Source organism: Rhinolophus hipposideros (genome assembly GCF_964194185.1).
Source record: "Rhinolophus hipposideros genome assembly, chromosome: 22".
NCBI lineage: Eukaryota > Metazoa > Chordata > Mammalia > Chiroptera > Rhinolophidae > Rhinolophus > Rhinolophus hipposideros.
In genome coordinates this window covers 12,373,796-12,389,413 of record NC_138068.1, presented here as the reverse complement: position 1 = coordinate 12,389,413, position 15,618 = coordinate 12,373,796, and the positions used below count along the sequence as shown (strand labels likewise).

General features: G+C 45.7%; 1 protein-coding gene across 1 annotated transcript; it reads right to left on the bottom strand.

Annotated features, from left to right (window-relative positions):
* Positions 1-3,919: 3,919 nt before the first annotated feature.
* On the bottom strand, positions 3,920-14,521 carry LOC308490753 (eppin; the record flags this gene model as incomplete). The annotated part of the gene is made up of 6 exons (XM_081033356.1): positions 3,920-3,978; positions 4,997-5,164; positions 6,326-6,457; positions 10,512-10,679; positions 12,806-12,937; positions 14,392-14,521. 6 exons carry the CDS (start codon positions 14,519-14,521, stop codon positions 3,920-3,922), a joined length of 789 nt encoding a protein of 262 aa, XP_080889482.1.
* Positions 14,522-15,618: the final 1,097 nt, after the last annotated feature.

The following is a 15,618-nucleotide window of genomic DNA, read 5'->3' as shown; positions in this document are numbered from 1 at the left end:
ATTAGAAATTATATAAATGGGGAGGCATTTACATAATTTACAAAGTAATCCCCCTGATTAGTCTAGTACCTACTTGGCACTGTACATAGTTATTACAATATTATTGACTATATTCCCTGTGCTGTACTTTACATCCCTGTGACTATTTTGTAACTGCCAATTTGTACTTCTTAATCCCTTCACCTTTTTTACCCAGTCCCCCCATACCCTTCCCCTCTCACAACCATCAGTTCTCTGTATCTATGAGTCTGTTTCTGTCTTCTTCATTGATTTTCTCCTTTAGAGTCCACATATAAGTGAGATCATATGGTATTTGTCTTTGTGTGACTTATTTCACTCAGCATAATATGTCCACACATGTAGTTGCAAATGGTAAGATTTCATTCTTTTTTATTGGCCTCTCAGCTTTTATAGTGGAAACTCTGGTTTTACCTCATGCCAAGACTCCCCATGGTAGAGAATTCTTCAACTATAAGAGTGAGATTAAAATGTTTAATATTAAGGGGCGGCCAGTTAGCTAAGTTGGTTAGAGCATGATGCTCATAACACCAGGGTCGCCAGTTCAATCCCCGCATGGGCCAGTGTGAGCTGTACCCCCCACAACTACATTGAAACAACTACTTGACTTACAGCTGATGGGTCCTGGAAAAACACACTTTAAAAAAAAAAAAGACATATAGCCATTATATTCACCCTGATTTCTAACTATGCTGTGGGATCTGGCAACATCTTGCTACTCTTCAAACCTGGATTGTAGCTCCACTTTTGCTATTGATTTGCTGCATGATCTTGGATGTCTGTTTCCTACTAGAAACTTGCATTTGTTCATGTGTTAAAAAAAAAAAAAAAAAAAAAAAGGAGGGTTATTGGGGCTGATGGAGCTCTCTGGTCCCGAGCTTGGAAATTCCCTGAGTTTTCAACCCACCCACAGCTTCCTCTGCACATTTCTAGCTCTGCAGGCAGCTTTGAGGAGAGAATGGGGTCCTGCATCTGCATGGCACCGTGGGGAACGCCATACGAGTCCACTCGAGGTGTCCTCTGGGTTCTAATGGGCAGAGACATGGGCAAACAGTTGACAGCAAGGAGATGCAGCACCTTCCACAGAGGTCCAGCGAGTTGCCTGTGCTCACCTCTGAGGACTCGGCGTTCACTCCTGAGCACAGCAGGTGAGCAGACCTGTCAACTACAGGACACACTTTGGCCATTTCCAAGGATCTCTCTGGTCCATGGGTCCCTAGGACAGACGATTCTGTTCTGGTCACTCAAGCAAGGATTGAGAGGTACCATGGGATTGAGAGGTACCATGGGATTAAGGGGTGCCACGGGACTGAGAGGTGTCATGGGATTTGAGAGGTACCGTGGGATGGTCAAGCACCCAGGGCTTATTAGACTGGGCAGGATTCCTGAGCTGCCGTATCTTCTGAAATGTACAAGTACTCTTTGACGTTATTATTAGTCCATCGTCTTCCTCGTATGGGTGGGAAACTGAGGTTCTGAGAAGAACACCCCTCCACCGTACCCTGTCCCAACCAGGTCATACACTCAACAAGGGGCAAAGTTGGGATTCGAATTTGGATTTCTTTATTCCCGGATGAGTGCTCTTCCCTCAGGATGCAGACCAAGGATGACTTGTGGGTAATTTGGTCTGGATGGTAAAGACACACAGGCCTGGGACAGGCTTTCCAGAGGAACAGACTAAGCGGGAGGACAGAGCAACGTAAATGAGTGGAATGCCACACATGGGAGCCACTTGGCTAGATGGTCACCCTGCAAAGCTGCAGAACTAGCAGTGCTGCGGGGGCGTTTTCAGCACGACCCTGCTCTGTTCCTCCCCCACTTCCCGTGATGCTAACATTTTCTCCCCATGTCCTTCTACACCAGGAGCAAGCTCTAACAGACTTCTTAAGCCTTTTTGGGTTTTTTTCCTACTGATGGATTGGCACTTAAATATCGTCAGTCCACAAGTTCTGAAACTTTAAAATCACTCGGCAGCACTTGTTTAAAATGCAGATTCCTGGACTCCACCCCTAAAGATCACAATTTCCTAGACCGGGAGGACCCACATTTCAGACAAGCACCACCCACAAGTGCCTCTAATGTTGATGTCTGCAATAGTATTTCCAGAAATAGTCATCAGTTTAACCAACCCTTTCAATTTCTTTTTTCTTTAAAACAAATTTTTTTTCAGTTACAGGTGACATTTAATATTTTTCATTAGTTTCAGGTGTACAGCATAGTAGTTGGACATTTACTTTAAGCAGTGATCCCCAGATTAGTACCCACCTAGCACTATACATAGTTGTTGCCACATTATTGACTATATTCTCTGCTTTACTTTACATCCCTGAGACTATTTTGTAACTACCAGTTTATAGAAACTGTTTCATCGTCCGATATCTTTCTTCCTTCATCCCTCTTTTCTTCATTTCCTCTTTGCTTCCCCAAAGCTCCTCCTTTCATGCCGCTTCCCCATTTTCTTCTATTTTATAGTTTCTGTGCTGTACCATGGAACTGTCATGTTTACTGCAGGCCCGGGAAACAAGTCCATGAGACCTTTCAGAGATGGATCTACCACGAAATTGATTGAGCTCCAGCCTCAGGGAACCTCATTTGAGCCAGGCCCCTTTTAAGACTCTGGGGAGCATTGATGGTGGTGAACATGCAGAGAGTGGGGAGAGTGGTGCATCCAGAGAGAGCATGGAAGCTCTGTTCCCCTTTGCACACACCTTGTCCAATGCATCTCTTCCATATTGCTGTTCTTGAGTTAGATCTTAGTGTAATAAACTGGTAAGCTTAAGTAAAAAAAAGACACTCTGGGAGTGTCCCAAGTATCATGTTCACAAGGTTAAGCGATTTGTATTATCTGTAAAAGTAAGGTATTGTAACCATAATCAATCCAAATGCACTCCCTTTCCACTCTGACTTTTTTTATGTCACACTTCTCCTGGGTTGGGTGGTGGTGGAATGGCTGCTAGCACTTTTGGCATCCAGATAAAAGGAAGTTGAGTTGTGGATACATTTAGTTTCGAGTTAGTGGGATATATTTAGGTTGTTCTCAGTCATTTCTGTGTATCGTAAGTTGCGGCTCTCTGTCCTGGTGTAGGAACGGCTCTAAGCAATATTCCTATCAGCTGCTGGGTCCGGTTCTCTAACGTAATGATATTAAGACATGGAGCTAGAGCTTGTAGGTAGAATGTACCTACCCTAGAAGGGTGTGGGTGGTGGAGGAGAAACTGGGTTTGTGATCTGTGGAGCCAGAAAAATCAGTCTGTGGAAAATTCTTTCAAACATCAGATATATAACTTTATGAACATAAAAGAATCAGTTCTTATGGAAGCCTGTTAGAGCAGACATTCTTTACTCACAAGAATATACTCAATAATTCAATATGTACAATTTTAAAGGCAGCTTGCCTTTTTTTCTTTTTTGATGGAATTGTACAAAAGAGAATTTATTTAAATTCCTGCGTTTTTAGGGCATAAACCTGTAGTAAAACTACAAATATTGAGTATGGCTGTGCATTCCGGCATGTATTTCATGCATCACAACTATATTCAAAATCCAAATATAATCATTTTTTGTGGAACATCAGCCAGGCTCCACAAAAGACCAAATTATCTTTCTATAGAAATTGAGTTTTACAGATTTGCTTTCATAAATGTAAAAATGTAATTAATAATCTCTATATATGGATTTTGTGCAACTTGTGGTATTTGTTAGCTTTTTAAAATTTGCAATTGGTTGCAGTTTCCTTTCTCACTTGAAATAATATACACTTTTTAGTTAAATTTGTATTCATTTTTAAAAGGACCTCCCTAACGTTACCAGCTTTAAACCATACAGAACCTGGATCTGCTCCAGTTCCATTCTTAAGCATCTTAATGACAATTTTACCAGGACAACAGTGTCATCAGAGTTCTCAGTTTTCAGGATCTTCAGTCTCTTCTTTTGGCCTCACTAGGAGACCCAGGGCCTTCCCTGAAAAGTGAACACAGGAAGTAGATGTGAATTATTCAGCCTCAGAGATGTCAGACGTCACAGAGCCCCTTTATTAGGGGAAACCGGAGGCTTCCAAAGGATAAATGGGGGCCTTGGAAGTTGAAGAGACAAGGTCACACCCTGAGAAAGGGTCCAAGAGTGAAGGGCATTATGTTTGAAGAGAAGCTGAGCTGGAGGAAAGGGAGTAAGAAAATCCTGGCGTTCCGTATTTGGAACAGCCAAGGTCTTGGCAGCTGAGATTTGACAAGTGGTAACAAATATGGAACATCAGTCAGACACACGTGGAGAGAGCCCTGGGTTCTGCATCAAATCCTGGGGGTTGTTCCAACTCAGGTTATCTTACCCCAATGGTTGACGAGATAGCAGGAGAGAAAAGGGTGAGATGCTTGGGCCCTAAACCGCTTAGGAATCAAATCTTACACTGAATGGAAAAAGGGAGATGAGATAATTTTTACATCTTTTTACAGGAAGAGAAAACAGAAGTGGAGTGACTTTGGGGCTCAGAGAATGATCGTATTGTTCTTGTTTTTCCAGTAGAGTCCCCATTTATGCCTATTGGCCCAGTAATCCCCTCTAACAAAAGTGTCTTGGTTTGGTCAATAAAGCCTGTGGTTGTCCTGGCTATACTCACCTTAAGAAGGAAAAGGAAGAGAATGGGTGACAAGATTTGGTTAGAAGTAAAGGCTTGGAGTGACTGGCCCATGCATGGTACCCAGGGCTGGGCTGCCACTGGGCCGCCTTCTTCCACTACTTCTGCTTCCTGTCTCTGCAACCCCTGTGCATCTCATACTTGCCAACTTTGACTATTGCTCCCCTTCCCACCCTCTTTTCCCCAAAATATCCTCTACTTGCCACTCTGTGAAGCACATTCTTATCTCCTGATTGGATTGGTTATGTCAGCCCCAAACCCGCCAAGTTCCTGCAATAGATCGGCCAACACCCAGACCTCCCCGTGTGGCCCAGGTGAGCCTAGGAGACTGGGACCTCTGGGACTTACATTTTCTGGAGCAGATGGCCTTGCAGATTGATTCAGATTGGAAGTTGTTATTGTTCCCGTGGCAACCTCCATAGATGAATCTGGAGCACGTCTTAGTTTCCTTATTATACCACCAGCGTCGAAAGTAGGCCAGGCAGGGGCCAACTGCTTTTGGCAAACTGCATACGTCTGCAAGGAGATTACAGAGTACAGCAGTTTGGGTGCCTGCCTCCCTAGAGAACATTCCAGGCATGTGCAAAGGCACGGAGTAGTGTAAGCGTGTGATATTTTAGAGCAGCCCATGCCTGGAATGTCCATTCCACTCTTGCTTGGGAGGTGCATTCCTTTTCACTGTTCCAAACCCTTCCCAGACACCAAACTCTATGATATCTTTCCTGCCTCTGTTTTTCACTCCTTGCTTTTTCTTTATTGTTTCTCAATCTTGCACATACATTTACCACTTCCATGTGATTATTTGTTGGCATATTCTGACTCCTCTATGAGAATGTGAGATTTGTGTCTTCTGTCATCTTGGTAGACCAGTTCCTAGCAGATAATTTGGCACTGAGTGGATGGGATGCTTCAGGAATGTTCACAGTAAAACATCAAATGTATCCTGAACTTCAAGGAGCATTTATTGAGCAACTGTTTCGTGCCTAGTGCTATGAGTTACAAACAGAATTCCTTAGAACTTTATAGTCGAAGACCTTTCAGATCGTAAATCGTGGATCCCTTTCGCAGGAAAACCTTTCCTGAGCTCCCGGGCTACACTGAACAAGTGGAGCCCAGCATGTGTGTCAGGGCCACCAGTAAATATTTGTGGAATGAATGAATGGATGAATACTCCTTGATGGTCTTCTTTAGAGCTCAGTGATATGAGCAGAGAGGAAAGAGTGTAGGAGGTCAAAGGTTAGGGAAGGCATCTTGGATTTATGTAGGCAGAGAGGCCTAGGGAAAAAAGAAAAGCTAGGAAATAAAAATCGTATACCTGTCCCTTATAGCTATCCTATTACCTGACACCATGTTGGCAGTTGATGGGACTGCACTGGCTACTTGGCATCTCAGAGGACCATATGGTCCAATGCCCACATCTTTCTTACAGATGAGGAAACTAAAGGCCCATAAAGGAAAAACTGTTATGTCACATACCTAACTAGGAGCAGAATTGAAATAAAACCCAGCACCCCCACACCCACCCCAGTCCAGCACTGATAGGATGTGTATCAAGTAGAAGATGTACCCAGACTCTTGATTGGACACCAGCTATCAGTGACCCAGGGAAAGAGTCCGACAGCGCCAGTGGAGGTGGGGGTTGGGGACATTGAATAGTTCAGGGGATTTGTAAGTTACCTTGTTTGAGGTCTAAACATTTCTTTCCACAGTTAAACTCACAACACTTCATCTTCTCTGGGCAGTGTCTGTTCCTCGTACATTGGTTCCTTTCTTGGAAATCACACTTTGCTTTGTTTCTGGGACAAAGCCCTGAGGGAGGGGAATAAGGGACTTTGAAGGGGCCAGAGCCCTCCATTCCCAGGCCCCTGGCACCATGGCAGAGTTAAGGAAGCTTCTTTTCACTTCATCGTCCCCAGAAAGTAGTGACCCTCAGGCAGCTCATGATTTTTACACCTCTGCCCCCATTCCCACCCCCTTAACAACTCACCATCTAATCCCTAAATCCAGCCTTACCCCCTACCCTCACCACCCACAAAGTTTCAGGAAGAAGGACGCTCTTTCCTAGGACTATCTGGGCACTCGGCCTGCCTGTATTTGGACACTACGTGGGTGAGGACAGGGGTGCCGTAGCTCTTCGTGATTGAGAGTTCCATTTCTGGAGTCAGATGGCTGGGCTTTTGAAATCTGTGCAGTCCTTGGCATGGCAGGCACCGTCTCTGAACTTTGATTCCCTCATTTGCCTAAAGGTTTGTTTTGGGGATTAATGTGACAACGCCTGTAAAGCCATTGTTAAACTGCCTGGGGCGTAATAATAAGAACTAATGGTGATGAAATGCTTACTGTACTCTTGTCCTTTTCTCCTTAATCCTCATGACAACTCTATGGGTAAGCCCTATGAATATTCACATTTTATAAACAGGAATCTGAAGCACAGGGAGGTTATGTGAATTTGCCCAAGGTCACATGGCTACAAAGGAATGGAGCCAGGATGTGAACCTGCAACATGTGTCTCCACTGCTGTCTGAGTGTGCCGTTTATTTTAGCTGCTCATTATGGGGGTCTTCCTAGCTCCACATTTCAAGGCACTCCCAGAGACCATTCCTTACCCCAAAGGCATGGATCCCCTATGGGTGTGGGTGTAGGTATGGATATGGGAAGGGTTTTGGGGGATACAACCGGAAGATCTGGTAGCCAATGAGGGTGGTGCTAGGGGAGGTGGCCTTATGGAAAAGGCCCTTAAACTTCCCAGTTCCCTTAGTCTGTCATGAGCTCCAGGTCCCAGGACTTCCAGGAAGTGAAATCTCATAATGGTGGGGAATCAGTTGCCACGGACTCAGGACCGTGCATTCACCAAGAGCATCTTACCAGGAGGAAGGGGGCAGACAGGATGACTCCAAATATCTCCCCCTGTCCCACCCAGGATGCCAGGGTGAGGTGGGGGAAAGCATTCCTCATCTGTAAGATTCTTGATTCCTTCCCCCTAGCCAAGATCCATTTCTCCACTGGAAGGACTGAGTCCCCAATACTTACTTAGAATGAACCCCTTAACCAGCCCGGGTTTCTGGACACTCTCCAGGAGGATGAATGGTACCAGTATTAGCAGAAGTCCCGAGGGTCCCATTTTAGGAGGGGCCGGCCCAGCTAGAGACACCAAAACTGCAAAAACTACTGCTGCTCGGCAGCAACTGCTTCTGAGCTTCGGGCTGCCCTGGCACAGCCTAACACTCCAGGAGTCACACATCACTAGAGACAAGCCAACCTCCCTCCTCTGGGGAACGCCAAGTCCCTGAGGCCTTCAGTGGACTAGCTGGCATCCACCTCATGAAGTCTGTGGGAAGGGGTTCTTGATAAACAGAACCTAACCCTCCACCAGCTGAGGCTCTCTAGTTAACCAGGGAGGGGGCAAAGCTTGTCGACACCTACACTCCTCTCACAGAGCAGGCCTTTGATTACAGGGTATTCCATTTTTCAGGGAGGGAATTTGGAGGTCAAGAGGATCCTAGTTCTTGTGTTTCTTTCCAATCTTACTCTTCTCCTGACATGTCTATTTTCCTGTCTGCTTATTTTTCTCACATACTGTTTTTTCCCCCCTCTCTGTGCCTTTTTCTTTTTCACTCTGTGCCTGCCTTTTACTCTTTTTCTGCGAGTCTCCCTTGGTCTGGGTCTCTTTTGCCCTGCCCTTCCATTTCCCTTCTGTTCTCTTCCTACTCTTCAGGCCACCCCTTTTCTTTCACTGTTGTCAAAGAGTAAATGTATTGTCATGTGTAGTACGTAGAGGAGGAGACAGGTTGAGTCCAGACTGACCCAAATCTGTCAAGATCACAGTGCTTTGAAAGCAGGAGAGAGTGTGAGAGCTAACGGAGAGCTTCTCTCATCTGGTGCAATTTGGAATAGGTGATGCAGGAGAGAAATAATAGATGTCAGTTATGACCTCAGAACCAGGGGCATCAGTGGGCGGGGCCTTAAGATTGTTGCATTGAACTTTCCAATTTAAGGCTTGAAGTATCAGTGAGACATATTCTCAGCTCACTTGCAGTTGCAGACCACAGTTCTAGTGCACATTTCGTTTTTCCGAATCCAGTTTTTAAAATTGAGGTGGAATTCACTCAATTATTTTAAGTGGCTTCTTAGTAGCTTCACAATGCTGTGTAACCACCATCTTTATTTTATTAGTTCCCAAACATTTTCATCACTCCCAAAGAAAACTCCATACCTATTAGCAGTCACTCTCTGTTTTCCCCCAGCTTACACCAGTTTCTGGCAACCACTAATCTACTTTCTACCTCTAGGCATTTACCTATGTTGGATATTTTGTATCAATGGAATCGCAGAGTGTATGATCTTTTGTGCCAGGCTTCCTTCACTTAGCGTAATGTTTTTGAGATTCATCCACAGTGTAGCATGTATCATTCAGTCCTTTTCATGGCTGAATAATATTCAGTGCGCACTGATAGCTTTCCACTTCAAGTATCAGAGTCTCTACTCGTATGCTGTGGGTTTTCTCTGTCTTCTGGGAGCTTGTTCAGCTTGCATGCAGAACAGTCTGAAAGAATGAGGGATTTTGTACCCCCAGGCATCTAGTAGGGGATGGGGATCAGTGGATACACCCCTCAGCTTCCCCATAACTGGAGACAGACGAAGGAAATGCGGCCGCATGTTTCACATGCTTCCTTAGAAGGTCCCGGGTGGGATTAAGCTACCATTTCCTACAGTGGTGACCAGCTCCTATCGACTCCTCTCTTTCCTGTATCATTGAACCCACTCCCCACCTTCATCTCCCAAATGAACTACTTTCACCTATGCTCTATCTTAGGATAGGTTTCTGGGGGGGGGGTCCACACTAAGGCAATGCCCATGCCCTTGTCTTAAAAGGGCTTGCAGTGTTTTGAAGAAACAGAGGACATAACAATATCCCTGGGGGCTCTCGAGGTTCTGGTTTTCTTCACTCCCTTTCATGGTGTCTCCAGAAGCCTCAGTGAGCTTTTCACTCTCCACAAACCATAATGTGCCAACAGATGTGAATTAGCCAGGGTCGGAGGCAAGACCAAACAGTACTTTATTGGAAAAAATTGGCAGTTCCACAGGTTCTAGCAGTTAGACATAAAGGAAGAAATGGGATCAAAACGGAAGGATGTTATGTAAGAAAAGAGGCAGAGATGGAGAACGGGGGAGGCAAATGCCGGGGTTTGGTTTCCGGGAAGGGCTGAGGCATTGGCACGCTGGGATTGGAGCAGAGGAAGCCGGCCTGGAGCATCAGCAAACCTGGCGGTTGTTCCAGTGTACCCTTCCGCATTCAGGAATAGAAGAAGCCTGTTTTGAGAATGTAAAACAGGACCAGCTGAGCATCTTGGGCTCCGCTTGTCTTTGGAACTGGTCTTGAAGTTATGTTTGTACATCTTTCCATAGGACATTAAAAGGAAGTGGGCTTAATTTGGGAAGCTATAAATCTCCTTAAAGGAAAAATGGGATGTGGATAGGAGTGGATTGCTAGCAAAGAGTTGTAATGAGGACATTGATGGTCTGGAAATTAATGGCCTGGCGTGGCTGGTCAACATGTCCAGCACTAGGCTGGAGGTCCTGTGACCTCTCTGAAGTTGGGTCTCTGAGATTTAACCGCGTCTCATCCTCTCTCCACCCCTTATACTTGCCAGTTTTGATACACTCTCACATCCCTTCCCAACCTCAGAGGCCAGAAAGCCACTGTCTAACCCTCTGTGAGGTGTATTCTTACCTCCTGACTGGAGCTGGTTCTGTCAGCACCTGGTCTGCCCAGGATGTAACCATCCTGGAACGGACCAGCCAACACTCAGACTTCTCCGCACAGCCCTGGCAAGGATGGGAGACTGGGGCCCTTGGGACTCACGTTTTTTGGGGCACGTGTTCTGGCATAGGGCTTTGGTCTGGAAGTTGTTATTGTTTCCTTGGCAGCCACCATAGATGAAGCTGGAGCAGGTATCATTTTTGTTATCATACCACCAACGGCGAAAAAAAGCCATGCAGGGACCAGTCTCTTTTGGCATATTGCATACGTCTGCAGGGAGACCCCAGAGTGGAAAGCTTAGAGTGTCCATCCCCCCAAAAAATGCGGGTGTATGGTCCCTCCGGCAACCACCCCAGATGAAACTGAGCAGGCTCCTTACACTTTACCATGCATATCTTGGGGGCCCAGTTCCGTTGATGTATTATGTACATTTGCAGGGAGACTCCGGAGTGGAGCTGTTTGGGTGTTGACATCCCAGGAAAACGTCGGTCTCCCCCTTTCCCTTCTGGTCACTGGCCTCATTGCCTCCCCTGAGAGTGAGGAGACTCTGGTTTCAAGGCCCTTCATGACCCAGTCCCTGCTTGTGGCTCTGGCCTCCTCCTCCCCATAGTGCCCTTCTGAGCTACATGCTCCCGCAACCTTCAACACACCATGCTGTCCGACGCTTCCACACCTCTCACTCCATATTCCCTCTGCCCACCCTGCTCTTGTTCATTAGTGACAGTCCTATTCTCCCTTCAAAACTTTTCTCAGACGTCAGCTCCTCTATGGTGTTTCTGACTATTCTGCATCCAAGCCCCAGCAAGTGCCTGAATTGACACTGAATTGTCCTATGGCACTTCTGAATCTCGTGGGCATGTTTGTCACTTGTTTATATATTTGGTCTCACCTGTGAGGTTGTGAATTTCTAATGAGCAGGACTGTGTCTGATTTCACCTTGGAACTCCATTCCTAGCAGGTAATCTGGTACAGTATAGGATTTGCCAGAATGTTGAGGGTGAAACAGTGAATGAATAAAGAATCTTTGATCTGGACTGAATGAGCCATTCATTGAGCGCCTACTATGTGCTAGATGCTTTATGAGACAAAGAAAAGGCATGGCTTCTGCTATTTACAAGCTCCCAGTCATGAATGACAAATAATTGAAGCTAATGTGTCACGTGGCTATTATATGCCAGGCACTTCTCTAAGCACTTCATGTGCACCAGCTGATTGGATCCTCCAAATAATCTTTAACATTGGTCCTTTTATTACTTGAGGAAACTGAGGCACAATGTGGGAAATTTGGTAATTTGCCCCAGAAGAATAGACTGGTGAAAGCTGGAGCTAAGATTTGAACTCAGGAAGTCTGAATTCAGAATCCCTCACCTGCAGGCAAACGAACAACTTCCCATCCTCCTGCCTTCTCACTCTGCCCATTGTTAAGTCCTGTTTACTTTCCTCCTAAATATCTTTCAAATGCATCCCACTCTTCTCCATCCCCTCAGTTACCTCTCTAGTCCACACTAGCATTTTCTTTCATCCTGAAGTCCTTTAAGACATTCCGTTTCTCCTCTGTAGGCATAGTAAAAACCTGGTCGCTTCACTGCCCACCTCAATGGATTTCCATTGCTCTTAGGATCACAGTGAGACTCTAGCCCACCAGACCCTACCTATCTCCTTTCTTTTCCCCTTGTACCATGCTCATATTCCCTAGACCGTGCTATTGAGTACACACTATTCTCTTTGCCTAGAAAGCCCTTCCATCCACTTTCGACCTACATTTACTAGCCACCTTTCTGAACTCAACTCTAGGTTTGCTTTCTCAGGGAAGCTATCTTCCTGACCACACTGATCAAATCCCATTATGGTCAAATCCCATTATGGCACTTGATACATATTTGTTAAATGAATGAACACAGACTCTTTGATAGTCTTTCTGGAACCCAGGGAGATGGGCATGGAGTGAAGATTGCAGCAGCAAAGGAAAAACTCTCCGGTCTAGAGTGGTGAAGGGAGGTTTCCTGGTGCTAAGTCGGACTTGTATAGACAACAAGGTGGTCATTCTGGAGCAAAAAGCTAGGCAACACAAATTACTTCATCATCACTCGCAGCAACAATGTTGATATATGGAGGACTCAGAAAATTATAACAGTAGAAAGTAGCCAAGAGACTGTTTGGTTCAATTCCACTCCTGCACCCATCTTTTGTTTAGGGAAACCAAGGCCCAGACATGATGAAGATAATACCTAATGTCAGACATCCTATTAGGGGCAGTGATGAATGTAGATTCCAGGTCTCCCAAGTCTCTTGCTCAGAGACCAGCCCTTAGCGAACCAGGGACGATGCCAACCCAGGTGGGCAGAAGGTGAGGGCATGGGTAGAAGCGTTGATTATTCCCAGGCTCTGAATATTACCTTGTTGGAGGTCTAAACATTTTTTCCCACAGCTGAAGACGCAACACTTCTTGTTGTCCGGACAATGTCTGTCCTTCGTACATTCATCTCTTTCTCTGAATTCACATTTCCCTCGGATTCTGGGGCATCTCTCTAGGGAAGGGATAGTCTTACAACCATGAGTCTTAGCACAATGCCCACTCTTCCCTAGACCGAAAGCAATTCTGGGCAGTCAGGGAAGTTTGCTTTCACTTTGCTCATCCCCAAGAGTCCTTCTCCTCAGGGTGCTCTCACGTGTTTCGCAGCACTGCCTACACTACCCTCCCTGCCGACCACCCCTCATGCTAGTCCCACCCCCTGGCCTCATCCCCTCTAAGGCAGGATTTCCCAAACTTGGCACTAGTGATATTTGGGCTGGGTAATTATTTGATGGGAAGGGGGAGGGCTGTCCTGTGCATTGTAGGACAATTAGCAGCCTCCCCGGCCTCTCTCCCACTAGACATTTGCAATGAGTTGCAAATGTCCCCTGGAAGGCAACATCACCCTATTTAAAGCCACTGGTCTGAATGAATCTGGTCCGTTTGACCTGCTGAGGAGTCAGTGTTTGGGAGTTCCTCTAGGGGGCGCTCTTGTACAACGATTACTATCACTCACCCTGGCTACAGACAGTGGGGTTTTTAAATTCTAACTCTTGGTTTACGAGTTACCTTCTCTGAACCTTGGTTTCCTCATTTGTAAAATTGTTTTAGCCTTACAGGTGTGAGGGAGAAGTGAGACAAAGCATGTGACACTATTATCACGGCAACATTAACGTTTGTTAAGTATTTACCATAAGTCAAGCACTCTTCTAAACATTTAAAATGTGTTCTCATTTAATCCCTATTATAGCTCTGTGAAGTAAGTTCTATTAATGTACCCATTTTGCAGATGAGGAAACGGAAGCACATGGAATTTACATAACTTGCCCAAGGTTCCATGGCTGCTAAGTGGTGGAGCCAGAATTTGGACCCACCAAGTCTGACTCCAGATCCCTCTCTCTAAATCCCTGCTTTCTGAATGTTTGGTAAATGGTAACAATTTTCATTATTACTCTATAGTCATGGAGTATTACTGTTTTAAGTTCAAAGGAACTTCTGGATACTGTCCTTTACCCCAAAGTCAAGGAACCCCTGGGGATGCAGGGATACTTTATAGAATTTGAAAGAATCAGGAGGTGATAGGGATATGTCCCGAGAAAGGGGGCTAGTTTTGTTGTGGGGAGAGGAGAAGGTCCCTTAGGCTTTCCAGATTCCTATAGCCCTTCCCACAAATGCTATCCTATGACTCTTCCCACACCTTCACCCCCTGCCCTCAAGAAAGACCCTCTACTTCAAAGAGGCTGCCAGTAGGGATTGCCTCAGGTCTGGATTCTTGCATTCATGGAAGGGATCTTCCATGGAGAGGGAAATAGGAAGAAATATTCCAAATATCTCTATTTTTTTCCCCAACCCAGGACCAGGGCTAAGATGGTGAAAAGCAAATCAAGTCTGAGGAATAATTATTCCTTGATCCTTTTCCCCAACAACCTTCCCTCTCTCCAGGGGAGGGGCTGAGGCCCCAGTACTTACTGGGAAAGAGCCAGTCATTCAGACTAGGTCCTTGGACATTCACTAGGAGGATGGATAGCACCAGGAAGCTCAAAAGTCCAGAAGACACCATTCTGAAGAAGAGCTGGCCTGTCCGGTGGTTCCAGAACATAAAAATGTCTGGCTTCCTGTGTCCAGCCTATTCCTTCAGTAGTCAGTATCTTGAAATATGGGATCTGGAGTCAAGCCAGCCACCCCCTTTCCTGCTGGGAACGCCAAGTTCCCGAGACCATCAACGTGACTAGCTGGCATCTACAGCCCACAGCCCTGGGGAAGGGTCTTTTATTGGATGGTTCCTGATCCTTAGCCCCTTGGGCTGACCTGGGCCTTCTGGTCAACCGGGGGAGTGGGCAAAGCTTGTCTCATTTTCCAGCATACCTTAGGAGTGAATGGGGTCTCCTTGATAACTTGGAGAGTTGTGATATATCCTCATTTCCCATTTTATCTGCACACTAACTGGTACACCCTCTTTTTTTGTCTCTGACAATGTGTCTTTTTGATCTCTTGGTATCTCTTGGTATCTCTTTGTTTCTCTGTGCCTCTCTGTGTCTATGGAAGACTTTTTCTGTGAGTCTCCCATGGTCTCTGTGTCTCTTTCTCCCTCTCCCACACTTTCCTCCCATCTTTCTTCCTTTTTTCTTTGGGTCACCCATATTCTTTGACTATAACCAAAAGTAAAGATGTTACCACAGAGAAGGAGGAGGAAGCAGGCTGATAGCAGAGTTTGCAGACAGTGTTTGTCAAGGTTGTGTTGCTCTGAGAGGAGGAGAGAATGTCAGATCTTACAGGGAGCTTCTACCATCTGGTGCAAACTCCCTGTTGTCTGAGGAGGAACTGGGAAATGAAGAGACCTGCCTTAGAGACTACAATGCAATAAAGGTCAGTAATTCAGCACAGTTGCTGGATGCTAACTGGAATAGTGGAGAGGCTGTTGGAAACAGAGTGCTGGACTACTTGGCAGCTTTCCCAGAGCCACAGAATCCACAACATGAGCCAGTCAGTCTTCGTAGAGGGAGAGAAACTCTTCAGAGTAAATATCATCTGTAAGGTTCCTATTTCCTTCCCTAAGTAGGTATTACACTTTGGGACCAAACTTTGTTCTCCAGTTGTCCTACCTGAGGTACAGACCTGACAAAGCCAGCCTTATGGTCACAAAATTTAGGATCACAGACAGAGCCCCCAAGGTAGATGTCCTTTACGTGGAAATTC